Consider the following 16664-nt stretch of genomic DNA (forward strand, 5'->3'; position numbering starts at 1 on the left):
GTGATGAATTATTACATCTCTATTCTAGGACTTATTAGTTATGTAAGGTTACTTCTGATTTGATAAATAATATGTAACATACAATTTTCTGACAGGTGGTTGAATGTGTGGGTTATTTTTAGATTTGTTCTTCGGTAATGAATACCTCTAGCAGTGCTGCAATTATTGCTTATTCCTTCTGAAATAAGTGAAATATTGAATAAGCAAGTTATACACAAACAGGAAGGCACTTCTCAGAATACCACTGAGAATCATTTTAATTCCTAAATACTTGGGGACATTGTTAATTCTAGTGGTTTGTGTATCTGAAGTACCTCTGTTTATTTTCCACAGTGTTATGGCATTGAGTTTATTCAAACAGCAGCAGAAGACTGATGATCAGGAAATTATTTTTGATAATTTGTTAAATTATGCCAAAGGTAATGATATAAACAAAACTTTCTGCCTATTCACTTCATGTCATGTATTTGATCTTCAAACTGATGTGTATTTGCTCCCAGTACCATTTTTCATTTTCCTGTCCCAGAGCCACTATCATAAATATATTTCTGGTTGGCACTGCTGCCCCACAGCATCAGGGACCCAGGCCTTTCACCCTTGCGTGACTGTCTGTGTGGAGTTTGCGCGTTCTCCCTGTGTTTGCATGTGTTTCCTCCGGGCACTCTGGTTTCCTCCCACAGTCTGAAGATGTGCTAAATTGTCCATAGTGTCCATGGATCTGCGGGTTTGATGGATTAGCCATAGCAAATGCAAGGGTACTGGGTGGTGGTGGTGGGGGTGGGGGGGCTGGGGGGGTGCTTGTTCTGCATGAAATGCTCTTTGGAGGGTCAATGCAGACTTGATGGGCTGAATGGCCTCTTTCTGCACTGAGAATTCTATGATTTCTCCCTGTTCTTCAGAATGTCTTATAGTTTAAGACACCTCTAATATGTTCCAAAACTTCTTGCTGAAAATTACAGGTCCTATACCTTCATTTTCGCATGTTAAGCTCCACTGTGTCTCATACCTAAGTAAATAGTTCACACATTATTTTCCTCCTATTAGCTGTTTTTCACCATTTACAGAATATGAGAATGATTGTCAAGTCTATCCCCATTAGTGCTTGAGAAGATGGTTGTGAACTAACTTCCTACATACAAAGGGCAGCCAACTAGACTATTTCAGAGGGCAATATTCATCTATATTTCTGAACTCAGGAGGCTATGGAGTGAAATTGGCAATCTTTCTTTTTTAAGGAAACAATTGGATTTGAATGAAAATCCAATTGTTACAAAGTCACTGGTACTGATACTAGTTTTTTTTATTTCAGTGATATTTAATTAACTAAATTAAAATTATCTAGGAACAGTAGACAATAGGTGCAGACGTAGGCCATTCAGCCTTTTGAGCCAGCACCACCATTCATTGTGATCATGGCTGATCATCCTCAATCAGTATCCTGTTCCTGCCTTATCCCCATAACCCTTGATTCCACTATCCTTAAGAGCTCTATCCAACCCTTTCTTGAAAGTATCCAAAGATTGGCCTCCACAGCTTTCTGGGGCAGAGCATTGCATACACCCACCACTCTCTGGGTGAAGAAGTTTCTCCTCAACTCTGTTCTAAATGGCGTAACCCTTATTATTAAACTGTGTCCTCGGGTTCGGGATTCACCCATCAGCGGAAACATGCTTCCTGCCTCCAGAGTGTCCAATCCTTTAATAATCTTATATGTCTCAATCAGATCCCCACTCAGCCTTCTAAACTCAAGCGTATACAAGCCCACTCGCTCCAATCTTTCAACATATGATAGTCCCGCCATTCCGGGAATTGACCTCATGAACCTACACTGCATTCCCTCAATAGCCAGAATGTCTTTCCTCAAGTTTGGAGACCAAAACTGTGCACAATATTCCAGGTCCAGGGCCCTGTACAGCTGCAGAAGGACCTCTTTGCTTCTATACTCAATTCCTTTTGTTATGAGAGCCAGCATGCTATTAGCTTTCTTCACTGCCTGCTGTACCTGCATCTTGCTTTCATTGACTGATGTACAAGAACACCTAAATCTCGTTATACTCCCCTTTACCTAACTTGACTCCATTTAGGTAGTAATCTGCCTTCCTGTTCTTGCCACCAAAGTGGATAACCATACATTTATCCACATTAAACTGCATCTGCCATGCATCTGTTCACTCACCTCGCCTGTCCAAGTCAACCTGTATTCTCCTAACATCCTCCTCACATTTCACCCTGCCACCCAGCTTTGTGTCATCAGCAAATTTGCTAATATTACTTTTTAATACCTTCATCTATATCATTAATGTACATTGTAAAAAGCTGCGGTCCCAGAACTGATCCCTGCGGCACACCACTGGTCACCGCCTCCCATTCCGAAAGAGAGCCATTTAGCTCTACTCTTTGTTTCCTATGAGCCAACCAGTTTTCAATCCATGTCAGTATTCTGCCCCTAATACCATGTGCCCTGATTTTGCTCACTAACCTCCGATGTGGGACTTTATCGAAGGCTTTCTGAATGTCCAGGTATACTACATCCACTGGATCTCCCTTGTCCATCTTCAGAGTTATATCCTCAACCAATTCCAGAAGATTAGTCAAGCATGATTTCTCCTTCATAAATCCATGCTGACTCTGACCTATCCTGTTACTGCTATTCAGATGTGTCGTAATTTCGTCCTTTATAATTGACTCCAGCATTTTTCCCACCACTGAGGTCAGACTAACTGGTCTATAATTCTCTGTTTTCTCTCTCCCTCCTTTCTTAAAAAGTGGGACAACATTAGCCACCCTCCAATCCACAGGAACTGATCCTGAATCTATAGAACATTGGAAAATGCATCCACGGTTTCTAGAGCCACCTCCTTCAGTACCCTAGGATGCAGACCATCAGGTCCCGGGGACTTATCAGCATTCAGACCTAACAGTCTCTCCAACACCATTTCCTGCCTAATATAACTTCCCTTCAGTTCAGGTCCTTCAGCTGCTATTACATCTGGGAGATTGCTCATGTCTTCCCCAATGAAGACAGATCTAAAGTACCAATTCAACTCTTCTGCCATTTCTTTGTTTCCCGTAATAAATTCACCCGTTTCTGTCTTCAAGAGCCCAATTTTAGAGTTAACCACTTTTTCTTCTTTTCACATACCTAAAAAAAAACGGTGATCGGATTTGAGCTCACATATCTTGTATTCAGATGCAGGTATCTGATTTACTCATCAAGCAATGTAACTACTTTGCTATTGTTCTCGATATTGTGCGAGTTCACTACCTAAGTGGCAAAGGTGAAAGCCATCCTTGTTACATGATACCAGGTTTTCCATGAATTTATTTACATGTATTAATGTCTGGTAAAATGAAAGACTGCCCAGTTCTGAACTCTGCTGGTCAGTATGGGTTGGGTCAGTATTTGGTCAGATTGTGTTTGTCCTCATAGGCAGGATGTACCTGTGCAGTTTTCCACATTACTGGGTAGATGCCACTGTCACAACTGTACTGGTACAGCTTGGCTTGTGATCAAGCTAGGGCTAGACCACATGTTTTCAGTACTATTGCCAGAATATTGTCAGGACCCATAACCGTTGCAGTATCCAATGCCTTCTGCTATTTCTAAGTACCGTGAAGAGTGAATCACAGTGATGGATGGCTGGTGTTTGTGAAGCTAGTGACCTTGGAACTGGACTGAGATAGGTTATGCATGGCACTTCTTCTGAAGATAGATAAAAATGTTTAAGCCTGGTCTTTTGCGTTGACATGCTAGTTGCCCCCACCCCCATTTTGTGAATCCTCTCATCCAATGAGATTAGTTATCCACCACCATTCCTGACAGGATTACAGAAATGCAGACTGTATGAGAACCTTTAAGCTAAAGGAATGTTCAATTATAAAGGGTCAGACTATTTATATCCAACTTTTGAGGTTTATCAACCAAATATTTATCCTTTACAGATTTTCCAAAAAAATCTTTATTGCAATTAATGTTGATTTTCTGACATCAAATGCCATCTGCCCTTCAGGAAGGGGACATGTTATCTTTACCCAAACTGGTTTGCTTGTGACTACAATCCTACACTATCCGCATATTTGGGATCATAATCCTGAGGTAGACACTACTTCTGTGTCAGGAACCTATAGTTGGCCAGAATGGATTATCATCTATTTCTAGGAGTCCAATCCAATTAAGAACAATTAAGAGCAGCACAATGGAAGGCCCAGTAGTAGGGCTTACAGGGTGTTACTTGGTGTCACTCATTAGGAGATGTAGATACTGCACACACAAGCAAGAAACAACAGTGGGACCTGACTGCATCAACAGGGGTTATTGAAAACAATGCATGGCCATGACTTGTGTAGACCCTTCATGAGGTGGCTGAGCCTATGGCTATCGCATCACAGTATGCTGGGGCAAAAGTGTGCTGTTCTTCAACCAAGCAGCAGCCTCTCCTCAATATTGGACTCTAGTCTCAGCTGGGGGAGGGGTCCGGGCTTGCCACCAACAGGCAACATGTGCAGTTGCCTTCTGGAGTGGCTTAGAGATAGGCTAAATTGGCTATTCATCTCTGCCTGGGTTTGTTGCCCCTACTGTGTTGACCACTTGCAAAACCCTGGGGGATATGGGCCAAACGCAGGCAAATGGAGCTAGTTCACTAGCTAGAAACCTGGCGTGGAGTTGAGTTGGGGGGCCTGATTCTGTGCAGTATGGCTCCATGACTCTATCTCTCGAAGATGGGCATGATTCAATTGGCTGATCAACAAACCAATTGCCTGTTTTCTCCCCCAGATCTTCATGCCTCTCTTTGGCCAAGAAAATTCAGCCCCAGAGGCTTCACTGTTAATATACTTCAGCCTCACTGTTAATACACTTCAAACAACTAAGTCTGTGTAACGTACACTATCCACGTATCCACATCTCAAAGCAATCTCAAAAGTGACTTTTAAAAATTTTAAGCATCAGTAGAGACAAAACAGCAAAAAACACCCCACCAAAATATCCATATTATTTATAAGTTAAACTGAGATCTCAAACAGAATAAAGACTTTTGTTAGCAACGCTTTTGATTAGTTTGATACTTGTGTTAGACTTTTAATGAGTTATGAATGAATAGTCTGATCCATCTCATCCTGTTGCAACTTTGGGCTCTCAAATGCCCAAGCTAAATTAGCTTTTTATGTATGACTAGGATAGTTGAATAATAATATTTTCCATTATTTTCCAGCATTCCCTCTTCACTGTTATAAAAATGACAGTTTTATCAGTTATTTGAGGAATTATTTCCAAGGATTCCTTGACTTCCTAACTCTGAAGGATGCATTTTCAATTATTCCTCCTAACCGTTTAACTGAGGTAAGAAGAAAATTATTTTTCTTAAGAAACTAAGTGAATCTGAGTGTCTGTCTTCTTGGGTGTACACCTATTTCTTGTTCACGATATAGTCAGTACAGAGCTTCCAATATATCCATTTTAGTTTCAATCCCAGAATTCAATCAGTATCACGAAAAGAAAAGGAAAGTCTTGCCTGAAATCTGGTGTTCAGTTAGATTTGCTATTTTCTAAGATAGCACAAGAGATACCTGCTCTGGTTCCTGTGAAATATATCAACAGAGAGGACATATGAACCCTAGTTCTACTCATTATCTCCACTTTCGTTTGTTATTTGTATAAATGATTTAGTTGAGAATATAGGAGGCGTGGCTAGTAAGTTTGCAGATAACACCGAGATGGTTGGTATAGTAGACTGTGAAGAAGATTATCTAAGATTACAAAGAGATCATGATCAGTTATGTCAAGTGGCAGATGGAATTTAATTTAGATAAGTGCGAGGTGCTGCATTTTGGGAAAGCAAATCTTCGCAGGACTTATACACTTAATGGTAAGGTCCTAGGGAGTGTTGCTGAACAAAGAGATCTTGGAGTGCAGGTTCATAGCTCTTTGAAAGTAGAGTCGCAGGTAGCCAGGATAGTGAGGAAGATGTTTGGTATGCTTTCCTTTTTTGGTCAGAGCATTGACTACAGGAGTTGGGAGATCTGGTGGTGAGGGAGCAGCGGTGAAGGAGGCCCAGGAACTCCATGTCCTCGGCAGAGTGGGAGGGGGGAGTTGAAATGTTGGGCCAAAGGGCGGTGTGGTTGATTGGTGCGGGTGTCCCGGACATGTTCCCTAAAGCACTCTGCTAGGAGGCGTCCAGTCTCCCCAATGTACAGAAGACTGTATCGGGAGCAATAATGATGTTATTGGATGTGCAGGTAAAACTTTGATGGATGTGGAAGGCTCTTTTAGGGCCTTGGATGGAGGTGAGGGAGGAGGTGTGGACGCAGGTTTTGCAGTTCCTGCGGTGGCTGATGAAGGACTTTTGCCCGAAACGTCAATTTTACTGCTCTTCGGATGCTGCCTGAATTGCTGTGCTCTTCCAGCCCCACTAATGCAGAATCTGGTTTCCAGCATCTGCAGTCATTGTTTTTACCAAGGTGCAAAATTTGATCTACTGTTGGGAAATAAGGCAGGGCAGGTGACTGAGGTGTCAGTGGGGCCAGCGGCCATAATTCTGTTCATTTTAAAATAGTGATGGAAAAGGATAGACCGGATTCAAAAGTTGAAGTTCTAAATTGGATGTTAGGACGGAGCTACCGTCCCCGGTGTTCGTTTGAAGGAGAGAGACACTGGATCTGATTCAAAATATAAGCTTTTACTTAGAGAGAGAGACGTCCGTAAATACAGTGAGATATTTACTGCTCACTGGAGAAGGCGCGTTCTGATCTATTGTTCTCTTTGTCTAGCTTTTAGCCCCTCACATCCCAGTGCTACATCCTTATTTGGTAAGAAGCGGTATTCTCTAATAGTATTGGTTCCAGAAGAGATAAGATTCAGTTACCTCAGTATGAGCTACGTGCAATCTAACACGGTTTCAATGTCCTGTTATCTGTTCACCCTCCCTGTGGCCCCATTATGCCATCAGTGTTTCAGTCTGTTCTTAGTGTAACATAATGGCTTACTGTTGTCTAGTGAAGCTAACAGTTTCCAGACTTGCTAGTACTACCTTACGTGAGCACTACCTAACAATAAAGTTTCTGAACACAACCTACCCTTAATAATGCTTCCTAACACTCCCTCCCTTGGCCTCGAAAGAGGCCACACAAAATACAGCAATTCGCGCGCAGCAGTCAGGACCCGGATGGTCGGTGAGCGCCCCTCCATCGCTCCTCTGCAAGGCCGACCAATTGGCTCAACCGGGCTTGTCTGACTCTAGGGAGATATAGTTATAGTGGAGAGGAGTCCCTAAGCAGCATACAACTACAGAAAGCATTCCGCGACGCAAAATCCCTACTCTATGCGCTTCTCCAGTTCGCATACAATCGTTAAGGCACGAGAAGCAGTGAAATAATACATAACAGGCGTAAGCACTTAAAAGTTGTAAACATATACAAAAAGCCACCTCAAAACTAACAAAACGATTACTGAGTATGATAACAAAAGCGAAGAGAACCAGAGGAAAACACAAAGTGGATGAGTTAGGACGCCTGCAGAATGAAGCTCTGCTGTTCAAAGAACACCCAATTGTACAACCTCCCAGTAAAATCGGTCGTATTATACCATGACACCTTAAAATAAAATTTCAAACTACTGACATAGTGTCAAATCTTTTTGCAATAGGATTCAATGAGCTCTCCTTCCTTCCTAAAGGGTTGTTGTTAAGTCGGTTCTGGAAAATGACACAAAACTGGCATTTTCCTTTGTCAAAAATACAGTGAATACAATGTCAAACTGCTGGGTCCACGATTTTCCTTATATCAAGCTGCTTTGCAAGCCAGAAACTTGACCAGATTCCCGACACGGATACAAAAGCCAGGCATCTGCTAAAACCACATGACCACAGGCCATTATTCTGAAGGTCAATGCACGACTGTGCCTGTCTTAGGTTGTCCCTCACTCGAGGAATCTTACCCGTCATTGGCTAACCAGTCACCTTCACTTGACCAATAAAAACCCACATCCATTTTACAGCTGTCAAGTACGGACACGGGCAGTGGTAACTGACTTATCATTGTGAACAGTGGCTGTCGAGACCAATCGAAGCCATTTAGGAATACCAGATGATGGCTAGGAATCTCTTGAGTGAACAATAGTCTCTTGAGTCTCGAGGCATATAGCACTTCACAATCTCTAACTGCAGCATAAAAGCACAAATTTACCTGTTGTCAATTTGAACGGGAAAGAGAGAGAAAAAATACACAACTAGGGGGTCTCTGCACCTCAGCCCTCACATTCTGAGGCCCTAATACGGGAAGGATTAGAAATGAGAGATACAGTTATAAAGTAAAATCATAAGTTGTCCCGCGCTTCCCTCTCAGGCATATCGCCTCCATTCCCTCTGATACCGATCCCGTAATCTTTCCATGGGGTGCCCCCATCACAGGCTCCTCCAGCCCCGCTGCCTGGTATGCGGGTGGGGGGTTATCCTTTCCCGTCAGGGCATGGTCGATCGTACGTGTCACAAGCGTCCTGATACATGGTATACAACAACAACCACAGGTAATAAAGATAGCAACAGAAACCAAGGGCCAGCTGTCCCAGCACAGTTCCCCATCTACCGAATGTGCTATTCAGCCAATCTATCACTGGGTTTTTTTTTCCTGACTGCTCAGAAATGATGCCAGTTGTCGTTCCCCTCCATGTCGTTATCAAAAATCATAAGCGGAATGGCTCTTTCTTCGCTTTTTAGATCAGGGCACTCCCGCCCAAAATGCCCTACCTTTCCACAATAATGGCATCCTGCCTGTGGAGACCTTCGTCTCTGCCCCTGTCGCTCAAACTCTCTATCAAATGCTCCTCCATGTCTCTCCCTACTCCCTTTCTTCTCTGCCCTACATGCTATCACTCGCTGCTTCGGTTGCTCACGTTTGGCTGCATTCTTCCCCTAATTAACTCATCAACCGCAGCTACCATCATTTATGCGTTCTGCTCCTGTCACTCGCCCTTTCTCTCTTTACAAACACTTTCTGTGCCCCTCCTAACAATGCGTGATGACAAAATGTTCAAGAACAAACCTTTCAGCTCAGTGAGTAAACTTAGAACCTGAGCTACATATCTTCTTAAAAAAAACTGCAAATACACTTCCTTTCTGAAAGATAGTCCTAATTTACTAAACTAGGTAAGATTCACCTGTGATCTGTTGTTGAATCTCAGAAGAGATTAGCGTCTGGTATTTGTACTGTAACCCATACCCATTATCCATTCACAAATTAATTACAGACCCATAAGCTCCTCCTTCAACAGGGGTAGGGTCATCTTCCAGTTTTTTTGAAATCTTGTACTAAATTCATATCCAGTACTTAATAGTGAACAAGGGGAATAAGTCTCTTACTCTTAACCACAACTAAAATTTAGTTAATGAAAAGGCTAAAGTTAATCATAGCTGTCTTTGTACAGCCTACTAGGTATGTGTCCAGATGCTCAATAACGAAGACCTGTTCAAAGTATTAAAAAGGTTTTAGCCACCATCAGATCTGCATAAATGAAAAAAATGAAGAGAAAGTGCTTGACTTGAAGTCTGTAGGAATATAAATGCAACACAGTGGTATATTACCAATATGGAAAAAAATCCAACTGATTTCTTATCTCATCTTTCCTAGAACCGTCATAACCAGGTTTGGAATTGTGGAATTAAAATTAGGTGTTTGACCACAGTTGTATTGGGCATTGGCACAAAATCTGCTTGACCAGGACTGAATCCCTCCTGTTAGTGAATAGCTGTGAAAAGTACTATAAAACAACCAGAAATTTAAATCCAGACTTTATAATACAAAGATATAATATTACTCTATCATCCAAGCATCTTTAAGACTTAAAATTTATTCCTCTTCAGAAAATCCCATTTCCCTCTAGAACTAAATTTCGAATCAACCTTGTGCAAACAAACCATTTAGCAAGATTGATACCATAATGATGTCATTCACTGTAGAGTGCGAAGCTTGAACAGATAGAGCTTCAACACCCATACCACACAATCAGAATCTAAGCAAAACCGATGGCAGAATATTGGCATCTCAAAATCATTGATTGCTGAGGCTAAAGCAGAAGCACGATGGATCATGTAAAAATGCTTGCCTGCAGGTCCTAGAAAAGACAGACACAGAGACCCACCAAACTTCACCCACAAAAATAAATATTAAATTGAGAGAGAAAAAAATGCTGTTTGATTATTTTGATAAACTGCGAACAATTCCGGATGGTGCAAATGTCTTGTTAACACAAACAAAAGATCGAGAAAATAGAGATCCAAAAGTAGTTTTCTTAAGTACTGCTGATCAATCATTACTCAATTAAAATGCTTTAGGTCGTAAAAACAATCAGAGCTGTCTTACAACAATTCGTCAATTCAAGTTAAAAAACTTCTAACGCATGCACAATGGTCGAATCCAAGGTCACAGATAATAACCATGGAAACATTCGTTTATAACAATTACCCACTGTCGAACGAAACTTCGACTGCCCCTCATATATTGCTTTAATGTAAAAATAAAAGAGGTTAGTAAGAAAAGTAGTTAGGGAGTCATGACTCATAAAAGAACAGAAGTTATTAGCCCTAAAAAATCATGTTAAGCTCACATAAAAAGAAATCAATTTAAACAGCAGTCCTGGAATTCAAGCTCTAGAAACAAAACTTACTCCTTCAATCACCAACAAACCAATGTGCATTCAAACCAAATCACAAAGGGTTAAATGTTTTGCTAGCTATACACGTGCTCTCTCTCTGTTTGCACAGTCCTTTGTGAATCCCCTTACCCCTAACCCTTATTTCTCGCATTCCTTCTATCTATCCTTCTCTCTTGGTTTCTCTTCCCTTTGTCTTTTTTTTTCCTTCCATTTTTCTTTATCTGTCTCTGTTTGTTCTGAAACTTCAGTTCGTTATTTTGGTTAAAAGAAAAATTAACTCTGTCTGCAACTTGACCATGAAGTCACTGTCAACATAATACTGGGTCCAGGGCACTACATATTTTGGCTCTATATTGTTTTAATTTTAAAAATATCTCAATGTCGCTTATACAACTGTGAATTAAACTCAATGGGAGTTTAGAAAAAAAACACACACAGACCTGGCTGTCGAAGCCCATTGAGAAAAAAAATCACAGAAATTCACACCCACTTGAGAAAAGCAATCAAACCGCCAGCTGTGCAAACAGAAACCCCTTGAAAAAAATCATTATAAACCACAAGCAATTTCACGCCGGTGGCAATGGAAACCAGAGAGAAAAGAAAAAAATTGAAAGTCAATGACTGCCAAACCATAAAAATATATACATTAAAACATATTTACAATTTATTTGGAATTTGTACTTGCTATGAACTGACACAGGGAGTACATAAAAGGGAACTTTATAGGTTCAGTAATTATACCAAAGTTCAAAGCTTTCTTTTCGTAATGTTTTAAAAAACTTTACTCACGCAAAATAGAGTGTCTGAGCTATAGCTGAATCCCATAATACAAATACTGTAATATCTGGACTAGAAATTGCTTCGCTTATAATCCTTATCTGCAGCTTTAATACTATATTTTGAAATTGAATCAACAATTATTAATTTAGAACATTAATTATTAAAATCAGTTTGTATTTCATAACTGATTACTAAATTCCATATTAATTTAGTTGCTTTACTGTCCTGATTCCCACAATACAGACATCCCAAGCTTTTCTTTTGGACCCTATCCAATAAGATGCACTCTAAACAAGATATTCTTTTGAAATATTAATTTTGTTTTCCGACGTGTTACCTGGTGTGATAAATTTTGAGCACGATTACCTACTGTCTCTTCTATATTTATAAGAACATTGGAATAGTCGGATGGAAAACTTTTTTTATAATAGAACATAATCAAATCTGCCCTGTCTATCCCCAGCTAACTCTGCAGTCTCAATAGTGGGCAGCATTAGTAAGTGGCTCTGGAATCGTGCCAATAATTCCCGTAGATAGACGTCCTCATCATCTATTTTCGTTGACAATTTGATTTTACTAAAAACATTCTCCTTTGCTTCCTCTTTTCTCTCTGTCAAATTATCTTGAATGTTTGATTGAAATTCGTCAAAATCAGCAGCTGTAAAAAACAGTTGGTCATCTGCGGGGAATCCGTTTCTGCTCCTCCACAGCTTAAGATTCTTATCCAGATTCTGTATTTCTCTTTGAGTTTCTTTAAATGTAATATATTTTATTCAATAAGTTTCTTAATGTCTTCTAAAACCTTCCCTGTCTGTGTTATCGGGTTTGTCTTTACAGGTGCTGGGTTGGACTCATTATATTTTAACTCCGGGGGGATGTACACAGACGCTACCAAACAGTTCAAATCCAATTGTGGTATAAAAGTTACCACAAATTTGGTCTTCCACCCCAGTGACTCAATCGTGTCCTTACTTATCCCCTTGGTAGGGGGTTTGCCCAAGTCAATCACTTGGCGTACTAAAATATTAAGAGACTCTCGGAGACCCCCTAGTATATTTGTCATTAATGCAACATTCTAAAAAGTCTCCTTAATCTTTTTATAATAAGTTCTTTTTGATTTAAAGCCTGTCCTAAGACTAGGTCTAAAGTTTCTTTCTGTAAAGCTACACAGTCCAATAGCAGTCGACCCGCTAGGGTCGTATTCCCACCTAGACTGAGTCTCCACCAGGGAACTCCAGGACATTCTGTCCTGAGGTAGCGCAATTTTGGTGGTCCAAAATTTAATTCCTCCATCTTATTTTCTCTTATCTGACTCTAAGCTTGCCCCCCCTTGTTTCTGTTTCTATCTTTCTTTGACACTTTCTCCTTTTTCTCACTGTAAGCTGTTGTCAAAAATAAATTTTTTCTGCTGTCCACCTTATACTACTTTCATTTAAACATAAAATTTTCTCTCAAAAAATGGGGTTTAACCTTATCAGTTACCAACTAATCTTTTCTCCTTTCTCAATATCTATTAAAATTCTATCCTGAAAGAAAATCACGTTAAGTATTCATAAAATTGCAATAAAAAAAACACACTGAATCAAATGACAAACAATAAGTTTCAAACATAAAACCATTAACAAACAGATGAATTCAAGCCAGAGCACAAAGTGTTAAACTGTTTGTCAGCTGAGAAGCCTTCTGTTCACAGACAGACACACTGATAAAGCTTGCAGCAGTAAAATTCTCTCTCTTTTTGAGATATGACACACAGTTTCTTAATTTCACAGACCCACTCAGAATTCTTTTTTTTATATATATCAGTTATATCAATATTAGTTACCGACTAGTCTGTTCTATCTCTACTGAATCTCACTAAAATCTCCAATCTAAAAAAAAATCATGTTAAGCATTTATAAAAGATCACATTCAAAAGCACTCAAGGGACTCAAGTTCTGGGTGATAACACTCAAACATTCATTCACTCACAAGCAGATGAATCTAAGCCAGAGCACAAAGTGTTAAACTGCTTGTTAGGTGAAAATGCCGTCAGCCAGTCTCTCTCTATTACACAAACACGCTGCCGGCGCACACACCATGCACTCTCTCTCTCTCTCTCTCTCTTTCACAGGCACTGTCAGCTAGTGATCAGCGGCATTCACACTCTCTCTCTCTTTCTCCAGGGCAGCAATACAAACTTCTCTCACAGACTTTCGCACACAAACTGTTCTTCTCCCACACACTTTTACTAACACCACAATACTTGTACATGCATACTCACTCCACACAGTCAATCTGTCACTGTCCCTGGTCCGCGGTCTTTGTCTCACGCTCCCACCACGGAACTCCTGGGCGTCGGGCGCACAAATGCACCACCTCGACTCCCGACAAGACCAGTCCTGATCAGCGCTCGTCCTCCGGTCAAGGGAAGTAAAAAATTTTTTTTTTTTACTCACCAGTCCTTACTGCAAGTTGGGAAGCCTACGCTTAACCCGGATTCGTACTGCGCGGGGGGAAGCATACGCTTAACCCGGATTCGTACTGCGCGGGGGGTAGCCTACGCTAAACCCAGATTCGTTCTGCGCGAGGAGAAGCCTACGCTTAACCCGGATTCGTCCTGCGCGGGGTAAAGCCTAAGCTTTACCCATAAAAATACTTTCTGCGCCCACAAAGGGGATTTTTCTCTTTAAAACACTAACCACCTCTAGGAATTTCAGTGCCCACCTAGAGGACTTTTTTTTTCTAAAACACTACCCACCTCTAGGACTTTCAGTGCCCACCTAGAGGACTTTTCCAAGACAATAATACTCACCACCCCTAGGAATTTCAGAAACCGCACGGCCGGGATGACCCTTCACCTAGGGGACTTTTCTTCATAAATAAACGGTCCGACTCTCTCTCGGGCTGCCAAGCCCACAATTTTGGTTGGCAAAGAGTTGTGAGACGCCGAGCAAATAAGAATTTAGCGTATTCAAATCCCTACTGGAGATCTTTTTTGAAAAAGGCGCCTCCGAGCCTGATTAGAAGTGGCCGGCCGTTCGGCGACCTCTCAATCCCTGCCAACAGGCGTGTCTCCACTCCCTTCACACGTTCGGGGTCACCAAATCTGTTAGGACGGAGCTACCGTCCCCGGTGTTCGTTTGAAGGAGAGAGACACTGGATCTGATTCAAAATATAAGCTTTTACTTAGAGGGAGAGACGTCCGTAAATACAGTGAGATATTTACTGCTCACTGGAGAAGGCGCGTTCTGATCTATTGTTCTCTTTGTCTAGCTTTTAGCCCCTCACATCCCAGTGCTACATCCTTATTTGGTAAGAAGCGGTAGTCTCTAATAGTATTGGTTCCAGAAGAGATAAGATTCAGTTACCTCAGTATGAGCTACGTGCAATCTAAAATGGTTTCAATGTCCTGTTATCTGTTCACCCTCCCTGTGGCCCCATTATGCCATCAGTGTTTCAGTCTGTTCTTAGTGTAACATAATGGCTTACTGTTGTCTAGTGAAGCTAACAGTTTCCAGACTTGCTAGTACTACCTTACGTGAGCACTATCTAACAATAAAGTTTCTGAACACAACCTACCCTTAATAATGCTTCCTAACATGGAGAAAGGCCAATTTTGACGGTATTGGGCAAGAAGTTTTGAAAGCTGGTTGGAGGCAGATGTTTGCAGGTAAAGGGACGGCTGGAAAATGGGAAGCCTTCAGAAATGAGGTAACAAGAATCCAGAGAAAGTATATTCCTGTCAGGATGAAAGGGAAGGCTGGTAGGTATAGGGAATGCTGGATGACTAAAGAAATTGAGGGTTTGGTTAAGATAAAGAAGGAAGCATATGTCAGGTATAGACAGGATAGACCGAGTGAATCCTTAGAAGAGTATAAATGAAGTAGGAGTATACTTAAGAGGGAAATCAGGAGGGCAAAAAGAGGACATGAGATAGCTTTGTCAAAGAGAATTAAGGAGAATCCAAAGGGTTTTTACAAATATATTAAGGACAAAGGGTAATGAGGGGGAGAATAGGGCCCCTCAAAGATCAGCAAGGCGGCCTTTGTGTGGAGAAAGTGTGAACTGCAGATGCTGGAGATCAGAGCTGAAAAATGTGTTGCTGGAAATGCACAGCAGGTCAGGCAGCATCCAAGGAGCAGGAGAATCGACGTTTTGGGCATAAGGCCTGAAGAAGGGCTTATGCCCAAAACGTCGATTCTCCTGCTCCTTGGATGCTGCCTGGCCTGCTGTGCTTTTCCAGCAACACATGTTTCAGGCCTTTGTGTGGAGCCACAGAAAATGGGGCAGATACTAAATGAATATTTTTCATCAGTATTTACTGTGGAAAAGGATATGGAAGATATAGACTGTTGGGAAATAGATGGTGACATCTTGCAAAATGTACAGATTACAGAGAAGGAAGTGCTGGATGTCTTGAAACGGTTAAAGGTAGATAAATCCCCTGGACCTGATCAGGTGTACTCGAGAACTCTGTGGGAAGCTAGAGAAGTGATTGCTGGGCTTCTTGCTTAGATATTTGTATCATTGATAGTCACAGGTGAGGTGCCGGAAGACTGGAGGTTGGCAAACGTGGTGCCACTGTTTAAGAAGGGTGGTAAAGACAAGCCAGGAAACTATAGACCGGTGAGCCTGACCTTGGTGGTGGGTAAGTTGTTGGAGGGAATCCTGAGGGACAGGATGTACATGTATTTGGAAAGGCAAAGACTGATTAGGGATAGTCAACATGGCTTTGTGTGTGGGAAATCATATCTCACAAACTTGATTGAGTTTTTTGAAGAAGTAACAAAGAATATTGATGAGGGCAGAGCAGTAGATGTGATCTATATGGACTTCAGTCAGGTGTTTGACAAGGCTCCCCATGGGAGACTGATTAGTAAGGTTAGATCTCAGGAAATTCAGGGAGAACTAGCCATTTGGATATAGAACTGGCTCAAAGGTAGAAGACAGAGGGTGCTGGTGAAGGGGTTGTTTTTCAGTTTGGAGGCCTGTGACCAGTGGAGTGACACAAGGATCGGTGCTAGTTCCTCTACTTTTTGTCACTTAAATAAATGATTTGGATTGAGCATAAGAGGTATAGTCAGTAAGTTTGTAGATGACACCGAAATTGGAGGTGTAGTGGACAGCAAAGAAGGTTACAACAGATTACAACAGGATCTTGAACAGATGGGCCAATGGGCTGAGAAGTGGCAGATGGAGTTTAATTCAGATAAATGCGAGGAGCTGCATTTTGTGAAAGCAAATCTTAGCAGGACTTATA

The 16664-nt window shown here is 41.3% G+C and overlaps 1 protein-coding gene across 1 annotated transcript in view; it reads left to right on the forward strand.

The window, feature by feature from the left end:
* Positions 1–16664, forward strand: part of LOC132825289 (uncharacterized) — a 292786-nt gene that overhangs the window by 66502 nt on the left and 209620 nt on the right. The window contains exons 28-29 of the mRNA XM_060840393.1: positions 334–419; positions 5211–5338. Coding sequence (XP_060696376.1) covers positions 334–419; positions 5211–5338 — 214 coding nt within the window. The remainder of the gene's footprint in view (positions 1–333; positions 420–5210; positions 5339–16664) is intronic.

Source organism: Hemiscyllium ocellatum, chromosome 20 (genome assembly GCF_020745735.1).
Source record: "Hemiscyllium ocellatum isolate sHemOce1 chromosome 20, sHemOce1.pat.X.cur, whole genome shotgun sequence".
Classification (NCBI taxonomy): Eukaryota; Metazoa; Chordata; class Chondrichthyes; order Orectolobiformes; family Hemiscylliidae; genus Hemiscyllium; species Hemiscyllium ocellatum.